Genomic DNA, 21,336 nt, shown 5'->3' with positions numbered 1-21,336 from the left:
GAAGAGACCAGAGAGATTGGATATTGAGGAATATTTTTTTTTGGCTGTCATCAATTCTGCTTCTCAATGGTGTCTATTGTGAACAGATGGTTTCTTACTGTTTGATTATAGACAATTGTGTTGTATAAAAGGGGGTGATTCCCATTCCATTTCCTTTCCTTCCTAAATGTAAAGTTGAACCTCTAATAATCAAGTGTGCTTCTTGGACATACTATGTGTGTAAGAAAATCAAAAGGGCATTTAAGCCATATCTGTTGCTGGTCTGTGGGTGAATTTATGGGAAATGTAAAGAACCTATTGCAAATATATAAGGTTCCTATCATCTGTAAAACTGCTACTGTAGGTGGCATAGACATGCAATGTCACCCTTCATTTTTAATACTTCAGTAGATTGGTCAAACTCTAATTGAGGTAGAAAAGAACTATTATTTGAAAAATGAGTTTTACTGGGGGTAACTTAGCTAGTCAAGGAGAACAACAATCTGTCCATAAGAATAGGACAGTCAGAACCCAAACCTCCAGACACAGCTTTACTGAAGGATGAGCCAGGAAGCTGTTGCAAGGTTAAAGGGCTGGAGGAAAGGATGAAGAAACAAAACACAAACAGATCAGCAAGAGACGAGATCGTTATAGCGTTTATAGAGTTTTAATTTCTCCCGAAAGTTTGTTTTAAACTCCATTTAATATATGAGACGAGACTCTTTAAACATGGTTTCAGGGGATATTATGTACCTGCAGAGAACCCCCAGAGTATGAAATGACAAAATGTGTGAGCAAGAGTGGCAGGAAAAGCATGCTTTGTGAGTTTGTAATGTTTAGACATATTAAATGCACACAAGATGGCAATCCTTTTTAGTTGCTCCTGAAAGCTGTCCATGCTTCAACCTGGCACAGTAAAGTAGGAATGGTGATGGCATGATAGGAAATCATTGTGGTTGCAGTTATAATGTTGTTGTCCTCAGTCCTGTTTCTTCCTTTCTCCATATCAATTCTCAGTGAAAAATAATCTGCAGAGGAGGGAAAATACTCTATGTTCTTCAGACACTTGTTGTGAATATATACCATATTAATCAATATTTTTAAACCCCAGTTAGTCAGAGCAGCCCCTGGTCTCCCTGGCAACCAGCCACATTCACATACAGAGTCAAGCCAATGCCAGGAGGAGGATTGTCCAATCCACCTGCCACCACCTGGTTATCATTTCATTCGCTCCAGAATACAACCCTGATCAGCCCATGGTCAGTGTCACGATTGTAGTCCCTCCTCCTTAAGGGTGCTCCAGCCCTTTCACTTCAGACTTAATTCTGTGCACCTGACCCCTGTTCCCAGCCCACCTTAAAAGCCAGGCGCTGACGTTCATCCTGGCTCTGCATCTGGTTTCCGCACCGTGCGAGTCTGGGACCTGGAAGCACTTGGTCCCGTTAAGGTTTTAATCTCTGTTCCCATTCCCTGTCCGCCGGTTCCGACCTGGTTCCTGTTTTAATTCCTTGTTGGATGGATCACCTGGCTATGGACTTATTCTTGCGTTTTTGGATTCCCTCTGTGGATTACTTTTGGATTGTTTGCCTCGGCCACACCTTCCCCGTGCACCAGTGCACTTTGGACACACCCCCCTGTTTTCATCCCCGTATTCCTGCATTACTTTTTCCTAGTGTTTCTCCACTTCTTCGGATTGTGTCGTCCGCATAGGGTCCAGAAAGAACTGTTCGTTACAGTCAGGCGGTCTTTCATTGAGTTTCTGTCCCTGTCCTGTCTGCCCTCTGTCTGCTTCTGCTTCAACTGTCCTCTATTTACCTGAACAGTGCTCCCCTGTTTCGTCTTGTCTTTGCCACCTTCTCTAGCGCATGCCTAGACTTTTGCCTCTTTATGCCTTCACTGGGACCAAGCACTTGGACTCCTTGGCCTGTCCTTCAGATGTGGTGCTTTCCACCTCATCACCATGTTGTGACAACTACTTGTTTTATCGCATATACTGTATCACATACTGTATGATACTGTACCTCTATACGGTAAAAGTATATGCAGTATACCATAGCATAACCCATAATTATTATATAGTATACAGTACCATGGTTCATTGGAGTAAAACTTTATATGGAATTCAGTAGCTTGGTTAGATCTTAACAAATGCTAGAGAGCAAGATAAATATGTACAAAATTATTTGTTGAGGCTTGCTTATCTAAAGGAATGGCAGCCTATCCAAGGCTGGATTAGCTACTAGAACAACCCCTCTGTATTGTGTAGAGTGAATTCAGGAGTTTGCTGCGATGGTGTAGATTGCGAGGTGTGAGGATGCAAGATCCAACCTCCCTCACCAATTTCTGTTATAACACCTGCTAAAACTCCATTTGTTCAAACATTACAAATAATAAATTATAAAGCACACATTAACAAGAGAAGTATGCATTGAGGAGTTTATTGATTGTTACATGTTGTATGCATGATAGCACATCCCCATAACCACTGAAAAGAAAACAATAATTTTACACAATATCTAGAAAGGAGAAACAAGCCTGCAGACTGTTGATTTTAGCCAGCTGGAAACAGAGTTTGTCTTGCTGCCGGAGTTTGTGAAGCCTCATGTCCTTCCTGTGGAACACAGAAGAATATATTGTTAATACAACAGTACAACAGTATGTTGTTCTAGAGAGGTCTAATTTCTTTAAAATTAGTCAAAAAAGAGAATGAAGTAAAATATGCCAATTTTTAGTTCTAAACATCAGTCAAAATTAAATTTAGGCTCAGACAGTGTGGCTAATCAGCATAAAAAACATACTTACCATATTAACGTCCGAGTGCACCTAATATGGTATTCACCAGCTGGATAATCTGGGTTACGTTTAAAGATGTTGTAGGATTAGTGACAGTACTGATAATTCTCACCCGCTGAATAAGCAAAAAAAAATTATGATAAAATATTCAGTAGAAGCCCTTTGTTCCAGAGGTTTTTAAAGACACCAAACACTTTACTGTTGCACAATGATTTGTGTATTTAAAGAAGATAACTACCAAAATACATCTTGAAATGCTAGTTATTATGGAAAAATGCCAGAAATCAGATAATGGAAATTAAGGTCATGAAAAGAAACATCACATCTGAAACATAAACATCTGTATATTTCGTTTATCTAGCTGATTGCTTTAATCACTTGGGGACAAGTGAGGTCACCTGATTTGAAAATAAAAATCTAATTTATTTAGCCAAGTATTATAGTAAGCTTGTTTTTTTAAGCCACAAAGGAAAGGTACATACTTCGTGAGATTCGGAGCTAGACCGTGCTACACGGCGATGCTCTTCTTCGATCTGTTAAAATAATGACATATTTAAACAGTGTTTCATAGTAAATAATATTTGTCTGGCAATAGCTTTACTGTATAAAAAAAAGTTGTCAGCAATAGACCATTAGCTTTACAAGCTCTCTGTACTGTAATGTATTGCATTCTTTGCAGAACATGAGAAAGTGGCTAAAATTAAGAAATAATATTTTCTTTCCAAACCTAAGTAATAGAATATAAGTAAACTACAACCTTGCAATTGAAATAATATATATATACAGTACATTGTCTCATATACAGTGTCTCTCTGTGAGGTTATTTAATTTGCTAGTCTCTGGAAGTAATAGCATTTCATTTACGTAGTGAACACTTACTGGAAGAGCAATGCTCAGCCCAATGAGGAGCATCAGAAAGAGAGCCGTCTTCATGATTCACTGGAGGCTAAAGAAGATAAGATCAAAGAATTAAGTATCAAACCGTTACAAAGTGTTGGCTTCAGCTTTTGTATACCTTATTAAGGTTTTCTTCTGGTGCTCTGGTTTCCTACCACCTTTTGAAGATGTGCTGGCTGGGTAATTCAGTGTCTCTTAACTATTTGTGTGTGCGTGTGTAAGTGTGTATGTGCCTTGCAGTGGACTGGCATCTCATCCATGGTGTCATCTCACAATGTGCTCCTTAGTTCTGGAATTACACTCCAAGGAATAAACGCATCTCTGACAATAAATTAATGGATTATTGGCTTTGAAAAGCACAAAGATAAAATCTATGATTTTTTTTTTGCACATGCTCCTACAGTACTAATATGTTTTCCATAAATGCAAAAGAAGAAAAAGGTAGTAATACAGTACTCACAAAAGTTTGTCTATGTAAAAGAACATAAATGCAAAGTTCAGTACCTGTTAATTGCTGTAGCTTAAGAATAATGAAGTAGTACTGTATTCGCAATGTTATCTTCTTGGTAAAAATGCTCCATTCCATAAGTCCTATTTATATAAATTTCAAACAATGAATGACCAATCAAATCTTATTTACAAACAGCCATCATTTCAATATACATACAGTGTTGACTAAGGAAGAGGCGTACTGGGTTTATGGGTCACACCCACCTGAAGATGACCTGTAAACTTCTGCAGTTTATTGTGCACCAAACACCTGTAAACATATTTTTCCACACACAGTGACATACAGTACGCTTTCATTTAATTGAGAAAGATATATTTTTGTATAACAAATCTAAAATCCTAATCATCTGAAGTAATCATATCAATTAGGATTATAGATTACTGCATAACACTGTCCATAAATAACTGATAGACATCTTGGTAAGACCAATAATGTTTTCTTGCCTTTCTGTTAAAAAATATGATAAAAGATTGAATTTCCTCACAATGTCAATGTAATGAAAGGTACATTTTTGGGTTGGATATTTTAATTACCTTTGTAAAGGGACATACTTTCACAAATGAAAATTTCACTTTCAAAGCTATAGTTGTCAGGGTAAAATATATTTATGAATTTAAGTTAATAAAATAAACAATTTCTAGCACTCTCAGATCTTTGTATCCAATTAAGTGCTTTATTCCGGCTGTTTTGGAAACAAAATACAGTACCTTGCTCCAAAAGGAGCAGAAATGAAATACTCTACAATTCACTGACACAATTGCTGAGATAAAAAGAGAAAATAAGACTGTTTTAAGGCTATTAAGTTTAAAAAATCTAATCAATGAACAATGAAAAGACATGTTGGTTTTATAAGCCAGCCTAATGAGCCTACTGTAACTAAACAGTATTAACTAAATTGGTAGAGTAAAATTTGTTTGATACACAATATCACTCTCTACTCTTCAGGAAGTCACATATCACTGCCTGATTTCAATATGATGAGATGGTTGAGAAAGGCACCTATTGTATAATCTCCTGAGAGAAAATAAATCTGGGAAACAGTATTTTGTTCTTGATCCATAAGCACAATGGAAACATAGTGAATTAGAAAGAGATTTAACCCCTGCAGATCTGGTTTCCACTCCAGACTTGATTAAGAAGTGATGACATTTCCCAAACTGGATGGGTTCTCTGCTGAAATTCATCAGCCTTTCTGGGTATTCCTGAAGTCAAATCTAGGGCATGTCAGTGGTGGCTGTATAGTCACATACAGACAAGTTGGATTCAGGTGGAGATGGGACGGATAAAATAAAATACATTAAAATACCTCCTATTATTAACTTCTTGTGTAAGCTCTATTTTGACATCTGTTTCTCTGACATGGGTTTGTTTAAAAGTTAATTTAAACAGCCCACTCAATTTTCAGGAAGAGGTTTGGCAACAGTGTTTAGGGATCCAGGCATATATTGTATCTGTATGGTTGGGGGTTCAAATCTTGACCATTACAAAGGCTCTGGAAGGTTAGTACAGTAAAAAATGAATTTACATCTTAAAGTAATCTGTGGGATATCCACACTTAAAACTGAAGAAAATATGTACCTTTCTGCGATGAAAAAACGGTTTATTTTTTTATATTGGTACTTAAATATTTACTGGATTATTCCTTGTCTTGAATATCAGATTAAAAGGGTTTTTGTTGTATTTAGCCCCTGCAAATCTAGCTTCCACTCCAACCTCTTTTAACCACCTTATATTATATACAGTACATCATCTAATTTGGATGTTCTACTTGAGAAAGTGGTGGAGTTACAAAAAAAAGTGGTGTAATTTATTATAAAATGGTTTAAAAGAAACACATGTTTTAACAGTAATGTGAATGTAACATTTCTAAATACTAAGTACAGTCTCCATGAAGGGGTGCTCTAATCGAGGAGAACTGATTCTTTTACAAAGTGAAATACAATTTTTACAAATCTAATATTCTTTACAGTTCCCATGTATAATAAACAATATTTTAATAATAATGCAAGATATGTATTTTCCTGTAACTTGTTTCGGATTATGGTAGAAATCTTCAAACTTCTTATCAGCATGAGCTTTGATTTTCACTTACAATATGTGCACTCTGCTAAGATTATTTGTTTAGTTAATAATTTCTTAGTGAACATAATGTGGTTGTGAAGCACCCAAGTGTCACACAAGCCTCTGAAGTCTCTGAAGAACCGTGCCTTTAATCCCAGGAAGTGCTGATAGCTCTGTCCCTATTAACATGTGTCTAATTTAACGCTTCATTCTGGCTGTTTTGGAAACACCATAGTGACAAAATACAGTGCTTTGCCTTTATCGTTCAAAAAATAAGCAAAACAACTTTGCATGTGATACCTGCTGTAAGTTTATTATTTTTTGAGAAGTCGTTACTTTTAAGAAGTTTAAGGTCGTAGAGAAAGAGTTAGTTCAGACTAGGAATGATACAGTAGGATACGATCATTGTATATTTGAATTTATGGCTTTTTTGTTGTAGGCAATGTAGTGGTTGTTGGAGTCGTGGTTGTTGGAGTCGTAGTCGTTGGAGTCGTAGTTGTTGGAGTTGTTGCAGCCAGAGTTTTAATTATGTTCTGGATCAGCTGGAGTAGTGCAGAGGTAGGCACCTGTGAAAGACAAAAGTGAAGTACTGGATGAGGGTCTTTTTTGTGCTATTCATTTGTATGCATGTGTTCTCATAACCTCAACGGGTCATTGTCAGGGCATTGTCCACCTTTCTTATCTAACTGCTCTTATAGTTTGCGCTGACACAGAAGCAAAAATCTGTGTACTATAGCATCAGAGGAACTTTCTTTACTCGTGCCTTTACCTCTCACACATTGAGGCACGACAATTGAGCCACAATGTAAGGCTCTAACTCTATGAACAGGTGTGTTCTACTGTCCTTAATAAAAACAGAACAACCTGTCTGCTGTTGAAAAAAATAACATGATCAGAAATAAACATGCAAAAGAATAAAAATCAATATTGCATAGTTTAATTTCACACCCCCTATGTCAGAAGAGGTACAGTAGCTGTTTTCTCCTTTTCTTCCCTTATTTTTCTTAAAAAGCCCTTTTTATTCCTTACAAGTGCATCAGGCTTCATAAGGGGTTGTTTGTCACTGTACACCGAATGAAATTTATTTTAAAGAACGTCATCTTCAAATATGTAGCATGAAAGGACTTACTTGATTTAGTTCCAGTGAGTTTGAGTCTGAGCTTGAGAATGAACGCGAACGTTTAACTCGTTGATGGTCATGATTAGCCTGTAAGAACAAAGAAGTTAAATTAATATATACAATCTGTTTAATTCACTTTATATCCTGAAAACGTTTAGTATTTTCTTCTAATTTTTGAGTTATCTGTACAGTATATCCCATATTTACGTACTGTATATTTACATTTTTTTCAATTTTACATTTCTGTCAAATGAAGGCATATGTCCTGTCCGGTTAGAGTTTAGATTTTAAATTACAGTCCTTTACAACTTTTAATCATTTGTAAAACCAATAACTTCACAGTAACTAATTGTACTGTACAGTATATGAAGGCGCCGATTAAGATTTTAGCCATCTGCCCACCTACAGCACAAACCTCTCATTATTTTCTAATTTGTATTACAGAAAAAAAATATCCAGTTCAAACAGTAACATAACTGATGTCATTTTTCCAAATAATTTCGGTACAAAATGTGATTCTTGTTTCAGTCACTAGTTTCCTCCAATTTAGGATTAGACCAAATGACCACTCTAAAAAGACACAGGCCCAAGAACGGCAAAAGCTACTCTTGATGGAAGCAGTAATGTGTGACCTCAAAATATAGTTTTGTTATATTTAATAATGGTAAAGTAATTCAGGTATACAATTGTGAAAAGAGCTCAGGCAAAGACAAAACAGCCATGGAATATACAGTATTTGGTTAATCCAGTCTGAGATAGATCGCAGATTATGAAGGCATAACAAGACACTTTTTTATATAGTACAAATTAAATAAGATATCGAATAAACTTACCGGAATAGCAATGGTTAGACCAATAATGCACGACAGGAAGATTGCGGTCTTCATGGTGTATGGAGGTCTGTAAAAAAAGAAAAAGAAAATGTTAATTTCAGTAACAAATAAATTCATCATCATGGTAGGGTTTATGTTCCATTTTATTGTTTTTTCAAAATATAGTAAATCATTTAATGATAAAGTATTTTTATCATACAGCAATGTGGTAACAGCATAAACAAAGTTCAGATCAGCACAGATGTGGAAGAGGCAAAAAACTGACTTGATAACTGTAGCGAAGATCTGTTGCTCGACCTGGATGAGACAGCTGGATCAGTTTGATTGTAGTCCCCCACTTTTCTGGGTTGAATTTATATACATTTCATCCTGTGAAGAACCAACCACGATGGCTGTGACTCATTCACTTAATTAAATTCTTTCTCTTTGAAGATTATTGCTAAACAAGAAAAATAATAAACACAGTGAATGAGTGGCAACTCCACGTGGGAGAGAATCCCATTATTTGTTCTTTACTGGGTTTTTTTTTGGCTCATAACACTCTTTCTGGGATGAACTGGGTTTCTGTCTTTTTATAACTCGGAGGTAAAGCTGACTATATGTTTTAGATTTTGGTGTAAGAATAGCCAATTTATATATTTTATCTCATGCTAAAAATCCATATTTAATAAAGCCTATTATTCAGTTAACCCAAGCAAGAGATTTTGAAAGCTATAATGGGAAACTTATACCAAGGAAAGAAGTATATCTGGAATTGACTTTAGAAGCAAATACAATTATAATTAAAAAAAAATAAATGATTACATCTCCACATAAATGTAATACGCTTTTTTCAACAACTTGAGTTTTGGAATTTTAATGGCTTTGATTAATGTATCTGTGTACAGAATAGTATAATTATATATTTTGAAAAGATGGTTTTAGCATTGTGTGCATATTTAGCACAGAATTTAATTTAAGTTAGCTCAAAAAGAGGAATTGTTATGAATGGAATTGTACTCTGTGTTCTTTAATTGTATTTTAATTCTCAGCCTCCTATTCTGACAATGAAGTAGCATTAGTCTTGAAAATGATATTAGAATATAACATTAGAATATAACAGACTTCACGGTACTTTGTTTCAAAGTAATGTGAGACAATACTTAGAAAACTGCAGATTCCCATTGTTAAAAACAGCGTTCTTATTTAGTTGACTTAAAGTAACATGAAGCTGGTCTCCTACCATTTACATGATTTATGTCTTTTTTAAGAGTTGAATTAAAATTAAACATTATTTTGTTCAGGGGTGTTAGTCGTTCATTCCTTTAACAAGTGTCTCTTCAAAGGCTGGTTTTGAACATAGTTTATTATTAGGAAATCATGTTCTTTGTGGGCACTTTTTGCAAAACATATTGCATACTTTATACAAGAATGAAAATAAACCTTACATTTCAAAAGAGAAGAAGTTGCTCAATAGCTTACAGATTGTTTACGTGAGTTTAATTAAGTCCTGGGAAACATATTTTTAATGTTTTAGTTCTCCTACCGTTTCAAAATATAAATTGAAAAGTCCTTAATATTAGATCACATTTTTAAAATACAGTAGTTGCATTACTTTTGTACGTGTTTTAAATGAAATGGAGCTTAAACAATGTGCATTTAAACTCAAGGTGTTTAAAAGGTGTAACAGTCTGTAAATGTCAGGTCACTTTTTTCAGATAAATAATTTCGGCATGATGCTGGGCAGTTAGTACAGCTGTCTCACAGTTCTGAGTTCAGTTCTAGGCTATAACTTAATCTGTGTGAAGTATCCAATTTTTTTTAGCTTCATCCTTTTTCTCCACTTCTTCTTTTCTCCTGGTACTCCAGTTTCTCCATGACCAAAAGACAAGTTGATAAGGTAGAGTGGTTGTGCAAAATTGTCCATTTTATAAGCATAAGGAGTGTGGCTCTTTTTGTATTAATTCACCTTGTCTGGAGGAATGCCTTCCACAAAGCTGGGGATCAATCGAAGAGATATACTAGATTTTTAAAATAAGATTAAGAGCCTTGCATAAAGCTGAGGTATTAAAATAAATAATAATTAAATAAAAGGTGTTTTGGAAATGTTACCTAAATATTAGATTCAACAGAAGGAAGTTGTAATATCTTGCTTTTTACAACTCCACTTTCAAAAAACGTTTTCTCTGTGGCTCATTCATATTTAAACAAAATACAAAGCAAATAATAATAATAAAACACGTAAAAATAAAATGAGTTATTTTTGATAATTTAGTATTCAGTGGTTGATTGATCAGAGATGCAATCAGATGTTTCTTGAAAGAACCCATGGAGTCAGCTTTTTCATCTTCGCTAGGGAGCTTGTTCCAGGCCCTCACAATCCTTTGTGTAGCAAGTTGTCTCCTGTTCTCGGCTTTAAATGTATTTCCCCATAGTCTTCATCTGTTCTGGTCCTTCTTTCATTGGAAAATCCTGCACTTGTCGTCTTCGAATGCTGTCTTGAATTTCATCCAGTGCAGTCTGGATTTTCCCCTACTTCTGTGTTAGCCAGTCCTTCAGTTACCACACTGCTGTGGACAATGTGCAACCATGGTGGTGATCAGGTCGGAATCCAAGCGCTTGTGTTCGGAGAGTTTCGGAGGCTTACGATGACACCTGAAGGCAGAAGAGAAAAAGCACCCCAGAGACGGCCGAGTGTGCAGTAGAGGAAGCAGGAAGTGACGATAACAACAGAGATGGGCTGCGGCCTAGCAGTAGACCAGCGTTGCTGTAGTAGTCGCAGCAGAGACTGGTGGCAGACTGGCTGTGGCCATGGCCGACACTGCAGGGGTAGGCTGCCAACTCAGCGAAGGCCGGCCTAGGTGAAGGGTCTGCAACTAGAGCCGAGCAAGCAAAACATACATCATCAGAGGGGTCAACCAAGAGCACGCCAGGAGCCAGGCTGATCAGGGTGTGTGCTCATGGGAGCCTAGTCCAGGCGGATTACAGGGCAGGTTGTAGGAAGTGTGCCCTGGACCAGGCTGAGATGTGCAGTGACTAGCCGCTGCCTTGCAGTGGACCAAACTAACTGCATAAGTTGCAGCAGAGATGGCCTGCCGACTGCCAGCACACGGTTGGAGCTGTAGAAGCCGTAGCAGGCTAGTGTGGGGGCTGGAAAGCTTGTATCTGGAGCCGGACAGGACAGGGCACTCGTTGTCAGGGCGGTCTACATGTAGCGCAACAGGAGCTGGGCTGATCGGGGACCAGGTCAAAGCACGTACTGTCACGGTGGGCTTCAGCAGGCTCTCCCTGGTCTGGGCAAGGCACTGTGCCCACTGAGGACCAGAACCAGTGCAAGGCTCCAGGGGAGAAAAGGATGAAGGTGGAACGTGATGCCAGTTTGTAGCTGACTGGAATGGCTGTATTGTATAAACCCCTGAAGGCTGGTGAAGCTGTATAGACCGCAGTGGGCTGATGAGGTGATTGACTGCCAACTTGTAGTGGACCAGGGAGGCTGCAGAAGTTGCAGCAAAGCTGGTGAAGCTGTATAGGTCACTGCAGGCTGCTGGAACTGAAGAGACTGCAGCAGGCTGGTACAGGGACTGGCTGCTTGTAGAGAACCGGGAAGCTGCAGGGGTGGGCTGCGATTTGTAGCAGAGCGATGAGGCTGTAGAAGCTGCAGCAGGGTGGTGCAGGGACTAGCTGCTGACTTGTACCGGACCAGAGAATCTGTAGTCGTAGTAGGCTGGGGCGGTGATTGGCTACTTGCTTTTAGCAAACCAAAACGGCTGTAAAAATTGCGGCAGAGATTGGCTGCTGACTTACAGCAAACTGGCGAGGCAGTAGAAGCAGCAGAGACCAGATTCCTCCTCTGAGATGCTGAAGCAGCTGCTGCAGGGGTAGGCTGCCTGCTGGCTGGAGTAGCGGCTGTCATATGGTTGCAGCAGAGGCTTACTGCCGACAGACGACTGGGTCGGCGAGTGGATCAGGGGCAGTAAAGGCTGGCTGCTGACTGGGGTAGATGACACTGGGGAAGAACATGTCCGAGGCTTAGACATGACCTTTTGGGATCCGCTATCCGAAAAGGGTGTACCAGCACATCCGGAGGGGAGTGTGGTCAGAGCAGTACCGCCCCTGAGAGATCAGTGATAGAGGTGAATTAATTGTATAATAATATGCCTGATTAGTGGGGACAAATGACGGACTGAAAGGTGAACTGACCACGCCCTTAATCCAAAGGAGGACCACAATTCCTTGCAGGAATGCTACAATATGTTTTCAGTACAATCCAGCCACCCTTTAAATAAATTAAAAGTAATAAGATCATTAGAAAGGCTACAGCAGCCAATAAATCTAAACATCTCATCCACCCATTTCTTGAAGGATGCCAGTTTTCCAGCAACAATGCTGGGCAGCTTGTTTTATACTTCCGTAACTCTGTGTTAAGAACTACCTCTTATTCCCAGTTTCCAAACTAACTTCCAAAAGAATCTGCAAGTTACACCAAAATCAGTAGTTCTGAGGAATTAAAGTCATTTGACTTTGGTCAGAATATTTTTTGTGATTGTTAACTGGTATACCAACTAAATCCATAGTATAAATATTATTTGAGAGACACCCCTCTCTCAAAAAACGAAATATTGTTATGACGTATGTGCAACAAATAGGTAGCTCTGTAGATAACTAACCTCCCCCTAAGAACCTAACACAAAATAAATCAGTTACAAATACAAATGTAATTATTGCAGAAACAGACACACCCAGTGCTGCAGTGATTCACTCTAATCATGGGTTTAAATGTAAGAATAAAACGACAACTGCTCAAAGCCTGGTGAAATCCTAAAATAGCCACAGTCAAGTGGGAGATTTGTTGAGTAATGGAGTAATTGTAAAAATGTGTCTTTTTAAAACATTATTTTATTACCTACTTCTGATTTTGAGATTAAGCTTGATCCACTTCCTCTTAATTTAATCTAAGAGTTCATACTTATTGTGCAGTATGTTCTTATTGTGTTGTTTCCTGTGTGTTAACTCAAAGTTCTCATTCAATAGCAACTACAGAACAGTTGTTACATTTTATTTGACAGACCACATAGGATATAATAGGGATTAAGCGTTTTACCTGAAAATCCAAGTTTGATCCATAGGTAAAATAAGTGGTAAATGGAATCGTCTGTTGAAGTCTGAACGATGAATCAGTGTATGTATGTAAGCAATGGATACTTCAGGCACGGTATAAAATAGTTGTAATTGTCTTTGAACAGGAAGAGAGCAAGACTGAAAAGTTAGCTGTCGGAAGAAGGTAATATTTATGTTTTTTTTGTTTATTTAATTTTAAGAATTTTATTTTATAATTGTTGGTTCTTAGGCCAAAACTGTAGTTTCTACTAAAGAGGTGTCAGAATTTTTGTATTAATGGGTAATAATCATAGGAATTAAAAAGGTAAAATATTGACACAGATCATTAGATGAATCAAACACATTCTCTTTATTGAATGTCTATTGTTTATTATTTTAAGACTTTTTATAAAAAATAAAACCTTTTCTTTAACAGATTAACATAGCATACAATGTAAAATGTTAATGTACTCGTGTTTAAGGCAAATTTTAAAAATAATGACTGTGAAATTGGCAGTTTTAGCTGAAAAAAGGTATGTGTATTTTCATGATCCTTCATAAAATTGAAAGAGACCTTGTTTTAATGGAATTTTAGACATAAACATTTATAAAAAATAGTGCCACTATTTAAGTCAGTCCTACAAAATTTTCTTTGCCCTTCTAACAATCATAGATCATCGATTTTATTAAAAAAGTTTGACAGAAATATCTTCAGCATTTATTTTTTATGAGCTTTTAATTCCATCAAGTCCGTCTTATTCATCCTCTTGTTTTTATATAGGAGAAGCAATATTGTAATGACTATGATTAATGAAACTTTGAGTATCTAAGAGCAGTTTGTTTTAAAAACAGCTTATCAAAATTAATCTGTTTTTATAAATGTGAATGCTGACTGTGTTTGACTTGAGTAAAGTATAGTACCATCACTCCCAAAAATAATTTCAAAGGGGTATTTTCATACATTTTTACTGTTGTCTTTTCAGTTTAATGTTCATATGAATATGGATTAACATAATTTGTAAGTATGTACTTATAAGATAAGATTTTATCTGTATATTAGTTCACACAAAATAAATATACATAAAGTAAATCTTAAAATGAAGCCTTGTTTCAATGATAAATAGTCCATCCATCATTTTCTAACTGCTTCATCCAATTCAGAGTTGCTGGGTAGTCGGACCCTAACACAGCAAGCAATAGGCACAGGGCTGGATACACCCTGGACATGGACAATGATAAATAATATAAATCCTTTTAAAATGCAAAACAAGATCCCAGCATGGTACAGAACAAAAGAAATAAGTTGATTGATGCTGAATAGAGAGGCTTTACACTGCAAATGGGATATGGCATACTGTAGACAAACATCTCAGCAGTATTTATTTTTCTTGATTTTTGGAAAGGATTGCATTAATAGCCCTCTTTTTTCATTATCAGTCCAAATTATACGGTATCTTTCAGTATTTGGATTTTAGTATTCGGCTGAAAAAACATACTTTGTCTTCAGGTGACTCTTGCCACTGACAGAGACTGCCAAGCTGGTTGTGTCCTGCTTGTTTTCATCTCATTTGCTATTGTGAGCCTTTGCTCTTTCGAAGCAGAGCTAGACAGCTGTGTGAGTCACCTCCTAATAAGAGCTTTCCCATGTTTCTACTGACGTCTAGGACTAACACCATTTGGCTTTCCCTTTTAGTGCCCCTTTAGCATGCCTAGCCCTACACATCATGTGAAAGACTATGATTTCAGTACTGTATTTGTTCATGCTAAAAATGTTTCTAATAGTGTCCTCCAAACGTGCTGAGACAACAAAGTTGAGTCATGTTTTTTTTTGTGTCTACAATCATGAATTTTGTATTTGTTAACTGTGAGAATAATTGGAATGATCAGTAATTAAAGAAAATTATATGCCTGTTCTTTTTGCATACTAACATGCATATATTTGATCATATTAGAACAAAAACATTGTGTTTTTACATAAAGAGTTGAGGGAGCTCAGTGGGTGGCAGACTTCATACATATTGTATAATATACAACCAGATACAGACTTTTACTTTCTAAAAATTACTTAAAGTGATTGTTACAGTACAATTTAGATACATAGTTACTTGAAATCACTGTGTTGAACACAAAGGGTTTTTTCAACCAAATTACATCTTATATCTTCTGACTGATGATGAAAAATACTCCCTTTATTTTCAATTGTAAGTTATAATTTTATCATACAGTACATAATAAAACAAAATACTTTATAAAGAATAAATTGTTCCATGATTATGCGTGCATGTATTCAAAAATGGCAAAGAGCATAGTGGTTAAAACGTTTTATTCAATTTGGAAATGTTTACATGTGTTGAGAACAATTAAAGTCTTTTCTCTAGACACATTGGCACAGATTAGTATTGATATTGATAAGAACACTCTAAAGAGATTCATATGGCATTTTTATAATGTTTATTATAGCTAAACTATTTTTGTGAAGCAGTTTCATTAATACGTAAATCTGTTTTGGACGGATTCAACTATTATTTAATTAAAGAACTTAATAAGTGAAGAGCTGCCAGTTGTTTCTTCAACTCACAGGATGCACTTGTCCCTGTAGAAAGAGGTCACAAACATACACGTTAGGAAAGCTTCAGCTGAAGTCTATGGAATACTAGCGTCCACTGTCGATACAAATAATTATAGTCCCATGTACGAATGAGACAGTTGTTTACGTATTATTTGCATAGTCTTTTAAACAAGTGGTTTTGAACCTGAAAACTACAGAATGATTCTATGCTCACCTTTTGTGAATACAGGAATGTAGAGGGTACTAACTATATTAAAATTGCAAGGCAGTTACCTTCCTGTGGACAGCCGACATTTTATTCCTTACCTAAAACATGCACTTCAATGTCTGTTTCCTAAACACATCAAAATTTCACCTGAGTTCCTAAAATGATTTTAAGTTCTTCTCTTTGGATTATTTTATTTACTATCCTTCCCACTTAATTCCAGAGGTACGGTATGCGGTCCCTAATGCAGTCATATAAAGCTTTTTTTGTAATGGCCATTTACCATTTAGGATGTCAGCTTCTTGATTTGGGGATCTTAAGGTTCAAAAAGAAATGAAAAGCTGGGACGAGTCTGCAAAAAAGGAAACAACAACAATGGTTGAATGTTTTTTGGTTAATTTGTTTAAAGAGTTCTAAGAATATTGGTATAAGGTACCAGGATAACAGTTTGGTAATCCAAACAGTTAAAAAAAGAAGATCTATTTGAAAACACAAAATAAAACCTGCTAGGTCAAAGTTTCTACAAGCTGTCTAGCCACACACCCAATCAGAAATGTTTAGGCCTCCTATTTTTAAATTCTTATCATGCCTACTTTTCATTATTGTTGTGTGAGAGCCTCTGTGTATGAATGTTTTCAGCGTGTGAGTAATCTTTGGTGCTCCTTTATACAATGTCTTGGGTTCCAGCTTCAGAAGACCATCAGAAGGTTGTTTTTTTTTCCTGATAAGGGTCATGTTGCAACCCAATGTCCTGGAAGCACAGTGTGAAAGAGAAGACAGGACATCTGTCCGTCATGTCTATGCTCACAAGCACACAGGGACAATGTAGAGACACCACTTAAAGTAGCCAGTATGCTTTCAGGAAGCACCGGTGGCGATTCAGAAACCCACTCAAACATCAGAGCATGTACTGTACTATTCACACAGAATGCAGCACTGTGCAGAACTGAACAGGAGCCAAGAGCTGTGAGGTAGCAATGCTAACTCTGCAATGCTATTGTGCTGCTTAAATCTTTCTTTCTTCTCTGGAGTTTGGCAAATGCCAATTGCCACAAGCATCATGGCCCATATTAAATCAAAACTTCAACTATATGTAAAGCAAGCTTGATTGGCACTAGATGTTTAGAATATTAGTAGGAAGTTTTTTTTATTATTTTTTTTGTGAATGTAATTTTTTTTTGTTATTGTGTAATAGTTGGAGAGGTGGAGGTCAGTTAAAAAATCTAACTATATGTAAAGTAAAAACCAAATATGGTGCAAAAAAGGTGACTTTTTTTTCCAGTAGCTATATTATGTGGCTCAGTGGAACCAATCAAATCCTCAAACAAAACCAAGGGTTGTATTCACAAAGCAGTTGGATTGATGCTGTGATTTAACCCAGACTTTTGTTCATTTCGGTACTGAAACGTACCACTCGGTATCAAGAAAGAGCATGAGACGACTTGGCTCTGTGCAGCAACTGATTGTCAAGTTTAATAGCAGCAGTGATAAACTGGATTTCAAATATAGTACTGTACCTCCTCAGTCCCAGTAGTAGTAGCTTCCGTAAGCTGCTCAGGAGCAGATGTAGTTGGCCATATCTCTGCTCCAGTTTCAGGTGTAACCTGGCCAAATTTTTCCTAAAAATAGACAATAAAATGTGAGAATAATAACACAAATGGAAACATACCACACATATGCACACAAACAGACTTACACATACTGTACACTCATAGTGCAGGTCATGTTTTAAATACTTACCAGTTCCACCTGTCCCTGTGGCTGCTGGGATGCTTTCTGAAACGAGAATTTTAAGATAAAGTGAATGAACAGCATAATCCTGTGTTTAGATGATCATTTTCATCATATCTGTTAGTTTTCTATGCGATAGTTTATTTTTTTGCCAAATGCTATTTTTGCCAAATAAAAAAGGATTTTGCTATCTTTGTTTCCAAAACTGTTTCCCCTTTGTAATTATTTACAAAACTAAAAGGAACTTTTAACCTCTCTGGTCACATCTTTAATGCATCCATTAAAATTATTTCTGGGACTGGTGAAGTCAGTCTAGTACAAATGAATCCTAATGCTAAGAGTAAATCTTACAACAGACACTCCTAATGCTTTTCTTTTCTGCTAACACCATACAGAACATGATTATTCCTTATTCCGTACAGTACCTGAAATAGCAGCTGAGGCACCTGTGTTGGCTGCTCCAGCTGCTGTTGAACTGGGCTCTGTGTCGGCTGGAGGATTGTGGGTGGCTGTTGGTGAGGGTATCTATACGCAATGTAGTAAGGCAAGCCCTGTGCACAGAAACAAACAAGTTCCTCTCGTGAAACGTCAATACTTTTAAGCTTGTTTCTCTTGTAGAAGTCAAACATGGAGGCTAAGGTAGGAAACATGACAGTACCTGTCCTCCAGGCTGCTGAGGGAAGGTGATAGAGGGATAGTACTGGGGCAGCACCTTGGGATGAACAGAAATGGTCGTTTTAAGCGTAGACGTGATACTGAACCGTCCATATACAGGGTCAATACAGAGAAAAGGCCTCCACAGAGAAGAGCTGGGTGAGGACACGGACGGGAGCAGGACCTACCTGGTTAGGAGTCTGCGGCTGTTGAGGCGCAGCCGGGTCCTGTGGGTTCAGGGGCTGCTGTGGGCTCGCGGGGAGCTGCTCCTGCTGGGTGGGGGGGAAGAGCATCTGGGGGGGTAGGTGTCCCTGGGAGGGCACCAGCACTTGAGGTGGCAGGAGCAACTGAGGGGGCAGAGGTCCCTGAGGAGTCAGGGGTCCCTGGCCGGCTCCCGTTACCTGGGGGTTAAGGGACAGCTGGGGTGGAAGAGCGACCACATCTGGAGGCTGCTGCTGCTGGAACATGTATGGCGGGATGAAAGGCAGAGCCTAGAGTTTGGAGAAAGGATCGTAAGTCCCGGGCATCCTTTTCTGTACTCGTTGCCTCTCATCCTAAGACTTAATTGTTTGGTTTGGCCCTAGCAGGCTGCTAAAACACATGGGGGAAAAAAACAATATTAAAAAAGAGTACCTGTGGCTGACCATATCCAACACCACTGTATCCAAGCCCGGATAATCGAAAGAACTGCAAAAGAAAAAGAAGTGCCTGAAACCAGGAGGAAGGAGCATTGCACAGCTGTGATTTACATTACATTGCCCTTATCCGAAAAGCCTGGGTTATGAAAAACATTTGTATGTTTCTGTACAAATTAAACCAATCAATGACTTCATTTTATTAATATTTTACCAGAATAATATTACCTATTATTACATATTAAAATGTCCTGACGGGTCTACGATCCCAATGCCCAGCTTTGCCTATCTTCTGAGGTCTGATGAGATCAGGGCTACAAAGTGCCTGTGTATGGAAAACTACCTGTATGTTTCGTAGAACTGGAACATTTTTTTTCTTTCTCCTTGCAATCTTGTACCAGTCTTGTACCACTACTCTAAATGAATCAAGTTATTCATTTCTTGATGTCTTTAGACCTCATTGCTCATTTACCTCATTGCTGTTACTGGTTGACAATCCAAAATGCTGACGGTACACCTAGAGGAATAAAAAGGCATTATGGCTTTTGGATTTTTCTGCGAAAAATGTTCTTAAAGTAGGGATTATATCTGAAAAGCAGTATGATTAACATGACTTACTGGAATTGTGAGGCATGTGCTCACAAGGCTGAGGAAAACCAGAGCAGCATGCATTTCAATATGCCCTAAAAAATAAAAAATATTTTACTTGATTGAAAAATTCATACAATCCCCCCCCCCCTTTTATTAAATTTAAGCCTTTTGTATATATACAGTACATGTTTATTTTGACGACGATTTTAATAATATAATTCTGTGAAGATTATCAATAATTTTGTGGTCACATAAGTCATTTCATATTTATACAGTAGCTCTCAAATGCATATGCTGTTGAAAACACACACATCACTGGTAAGTCCACATTAAAGAAGAAATCCATTTAATTTAGGAAATAGGTTAGTTTTATTATTTTTCAAGACTTTTCTAGCACTTTATGACCTCATAATCCTTAAACACGTTTGAATCCTTAGTCCATATACTTTACCTTTTCCACCAAAATATAATACTGTACAGTATGTCATCAATACCCAACACTCAAAGACAGTTTGAATTTCTTATACAGATGTGATTTCATTAGCGATAGAATTAGAACATCACACCTCCTATTAGTAATTCTTTTACTAGGCACCCACACATTTATTACTTTCACTAGGAGTGCTGTCAGGTATAGAAGAACTAACAAGAATCACATGTGATCCAGGCTTTCAGACTTTGCCCGAGGAAAAGATGCTAAATAATTTTGAATACTGTATTTTTAACATGACGTTTTTTTCACCTCACTGGTTTTCTATGAATGTTTTGCAAATATATTATGGGGTACAAATATACAGTAAATCCACAATCATTTAATTAATTTTTATTTATCAGACTATAAATTGGTATTAATCAATTATTAAATGTTACTTTAAGAACTCTTAAAATGTTTGTTCTTGATCCAGATTGCTGTATTATGGATAATAAAACAATGTGTAGTATAGGCAAAAACAGTGTGTGGAAACCACGTTTATTTTTATTTTTTTTTACCTTTGTGCAGGTGTTCAATTCAAATCCAGGACAAGGAGTTTAATCTGCGTTTTCCCTTTCTCTGCTTGATCTTCTTTGAAGATGTCCTACATCTCTGTATTCCTTTGCTTTTTAAGCTTGTGTTGCATCCCGATTCCACCAATCAGCTCTTGGAATCACAAGATGCTAGACAAGCTCTGTGTGACATCATTCACCCCATCATTGGGATTTAGGCACCTACTATAAGCAGTAGACATACAAATTATAGTATTATGGAGAACAGATACATCCTGTCCTGTACCCGCACAGTGTCTGCTGCAATTATAGCAATAGTGTTAGTTTTTCTGTTGTAATTTTTTTGTTTATAATGTTGAATTGTACAAAGAATAAAAATAATCACTTATATTTAGTATATATCCAAGCAACTTCAAAATAGTTTTGTTTTTTTCATTTGTTTTGTATAGCAAGATAATAAAAATCTGCAATTTACAAAAAACATAGGGCCAAAATTGTCACCAATAACACAGTATCTTAAATCCCCCAGAGAAAGTGACCATTATAATTGTCTTTTTACATCCTGTGTTATATTATTCCAATTGTTCGTGAGACCAGTTTTTAAAGACAGCCGGATTTTCATGATTATATTCTGACATTCAAGGATTGAAATATCCCTCTACATATTACCAAAGTTATTTCTTGTTGGATGTAATTT

At 37.1% G+C, this 21,336-nt stretch overlaps 1 protein-coding gene and 2 long non-coding RNA genes across 3 annotated transcripts; all 3 read right to left on the bottom strand.

Annotated features, from left to right (window-relative positions):
* Window positions 1-2,401: 2,401 nt before the first annotated feature.
* On the bottom strand, window positions 2,402-4,231 carry LOC148677591 (uncharacterized). Its single transcript, XR_015935320.1, has 5 exons — window positions 4,174-4,231; window positions 3,652-3,718; window positions 3,255-3,305; window positions 2,782-2,887; window positions 2,402-2,590 (listed from the first exon to the last, which is right to left on the bottom strand). It is a non-coding gene; the product is annotated as an uncharacterized LOC148677591 (long non-coding RNA).
* Window positions 4,232-6,533: 2,302 nt separating this feature from the next.
* On the bottom strand, window positions 6,534-8,532 carry LOC148677590 (uncharacterized). Its single transcript, XR_015935404.1, has 4 exons — window positions 8,460-8,532; window positions 8,195-8,261; window positions 7,371-7,448; window positions 6,534-6,807 (listed from the first exon to the last, which is right to left on the bottom strand). It is a non-coding gene; the product is annotated as an uncharacterized LOC148677590 (long non-coding RNA).
* A 7,044-nt stretch (window positions 8,533-15,576) lies between these two features.
* Window positions 15,577-20,751, bottom strand: LOC148677589 (uncharacterized). The gene is made up of 11 exons (XM_088597551.1): window positions 20,646-20,751; window positions 19,683-19,747; window positions 19,537-19,581; window positions 19,063-19,116; window positions 18,618-18,920; window positions 18,434-18,487; window positions 18,201-18,326; window positions 17,785-17,820; window positions 17,562-17,663; window positions 16,328-16,396; window positions 15,577-15,863 (listed from the first exon to the last, which is right to left on the bottom strand). The coding sequence occupies exons 2-10, from the start codon at window positions 19,734-19,736 to the stop codon at window positions 16,361-16,363; spliced, it is 810 nt and encodes a 269-aa protein (XP_088453677.1). The 5' UTR covers window positions 19,737-19,747; window positions 20,646-20,751; the 3' UTR covers window positions 15,577-15,863; window positions 16,328-16,360.
* Window positions 20,752-21,336: the final 585 nt, after the last annotated feature.

Source organism: Lepisosteus platostomus, chromosome 1, assembly GCF_059453375.1.
Source record: "Lepisosteus platostomus isolate fLepPlt1 chromosome 1, fLepPlt1.hap1, whole genome shotgun sequence".
Lineage (NCBI taxonomy): Eukaryota > Metazoa > Chordata > Actinopteri > Semionotiformes > Lepisosteidae > Lepisosteus > Lepisosteus platostomus.
The sequence above is the reverse complement of the archived record's forward strand: the minus strand, read 5'-3'. Positions and strand labels throughout refer to the sequence as shown.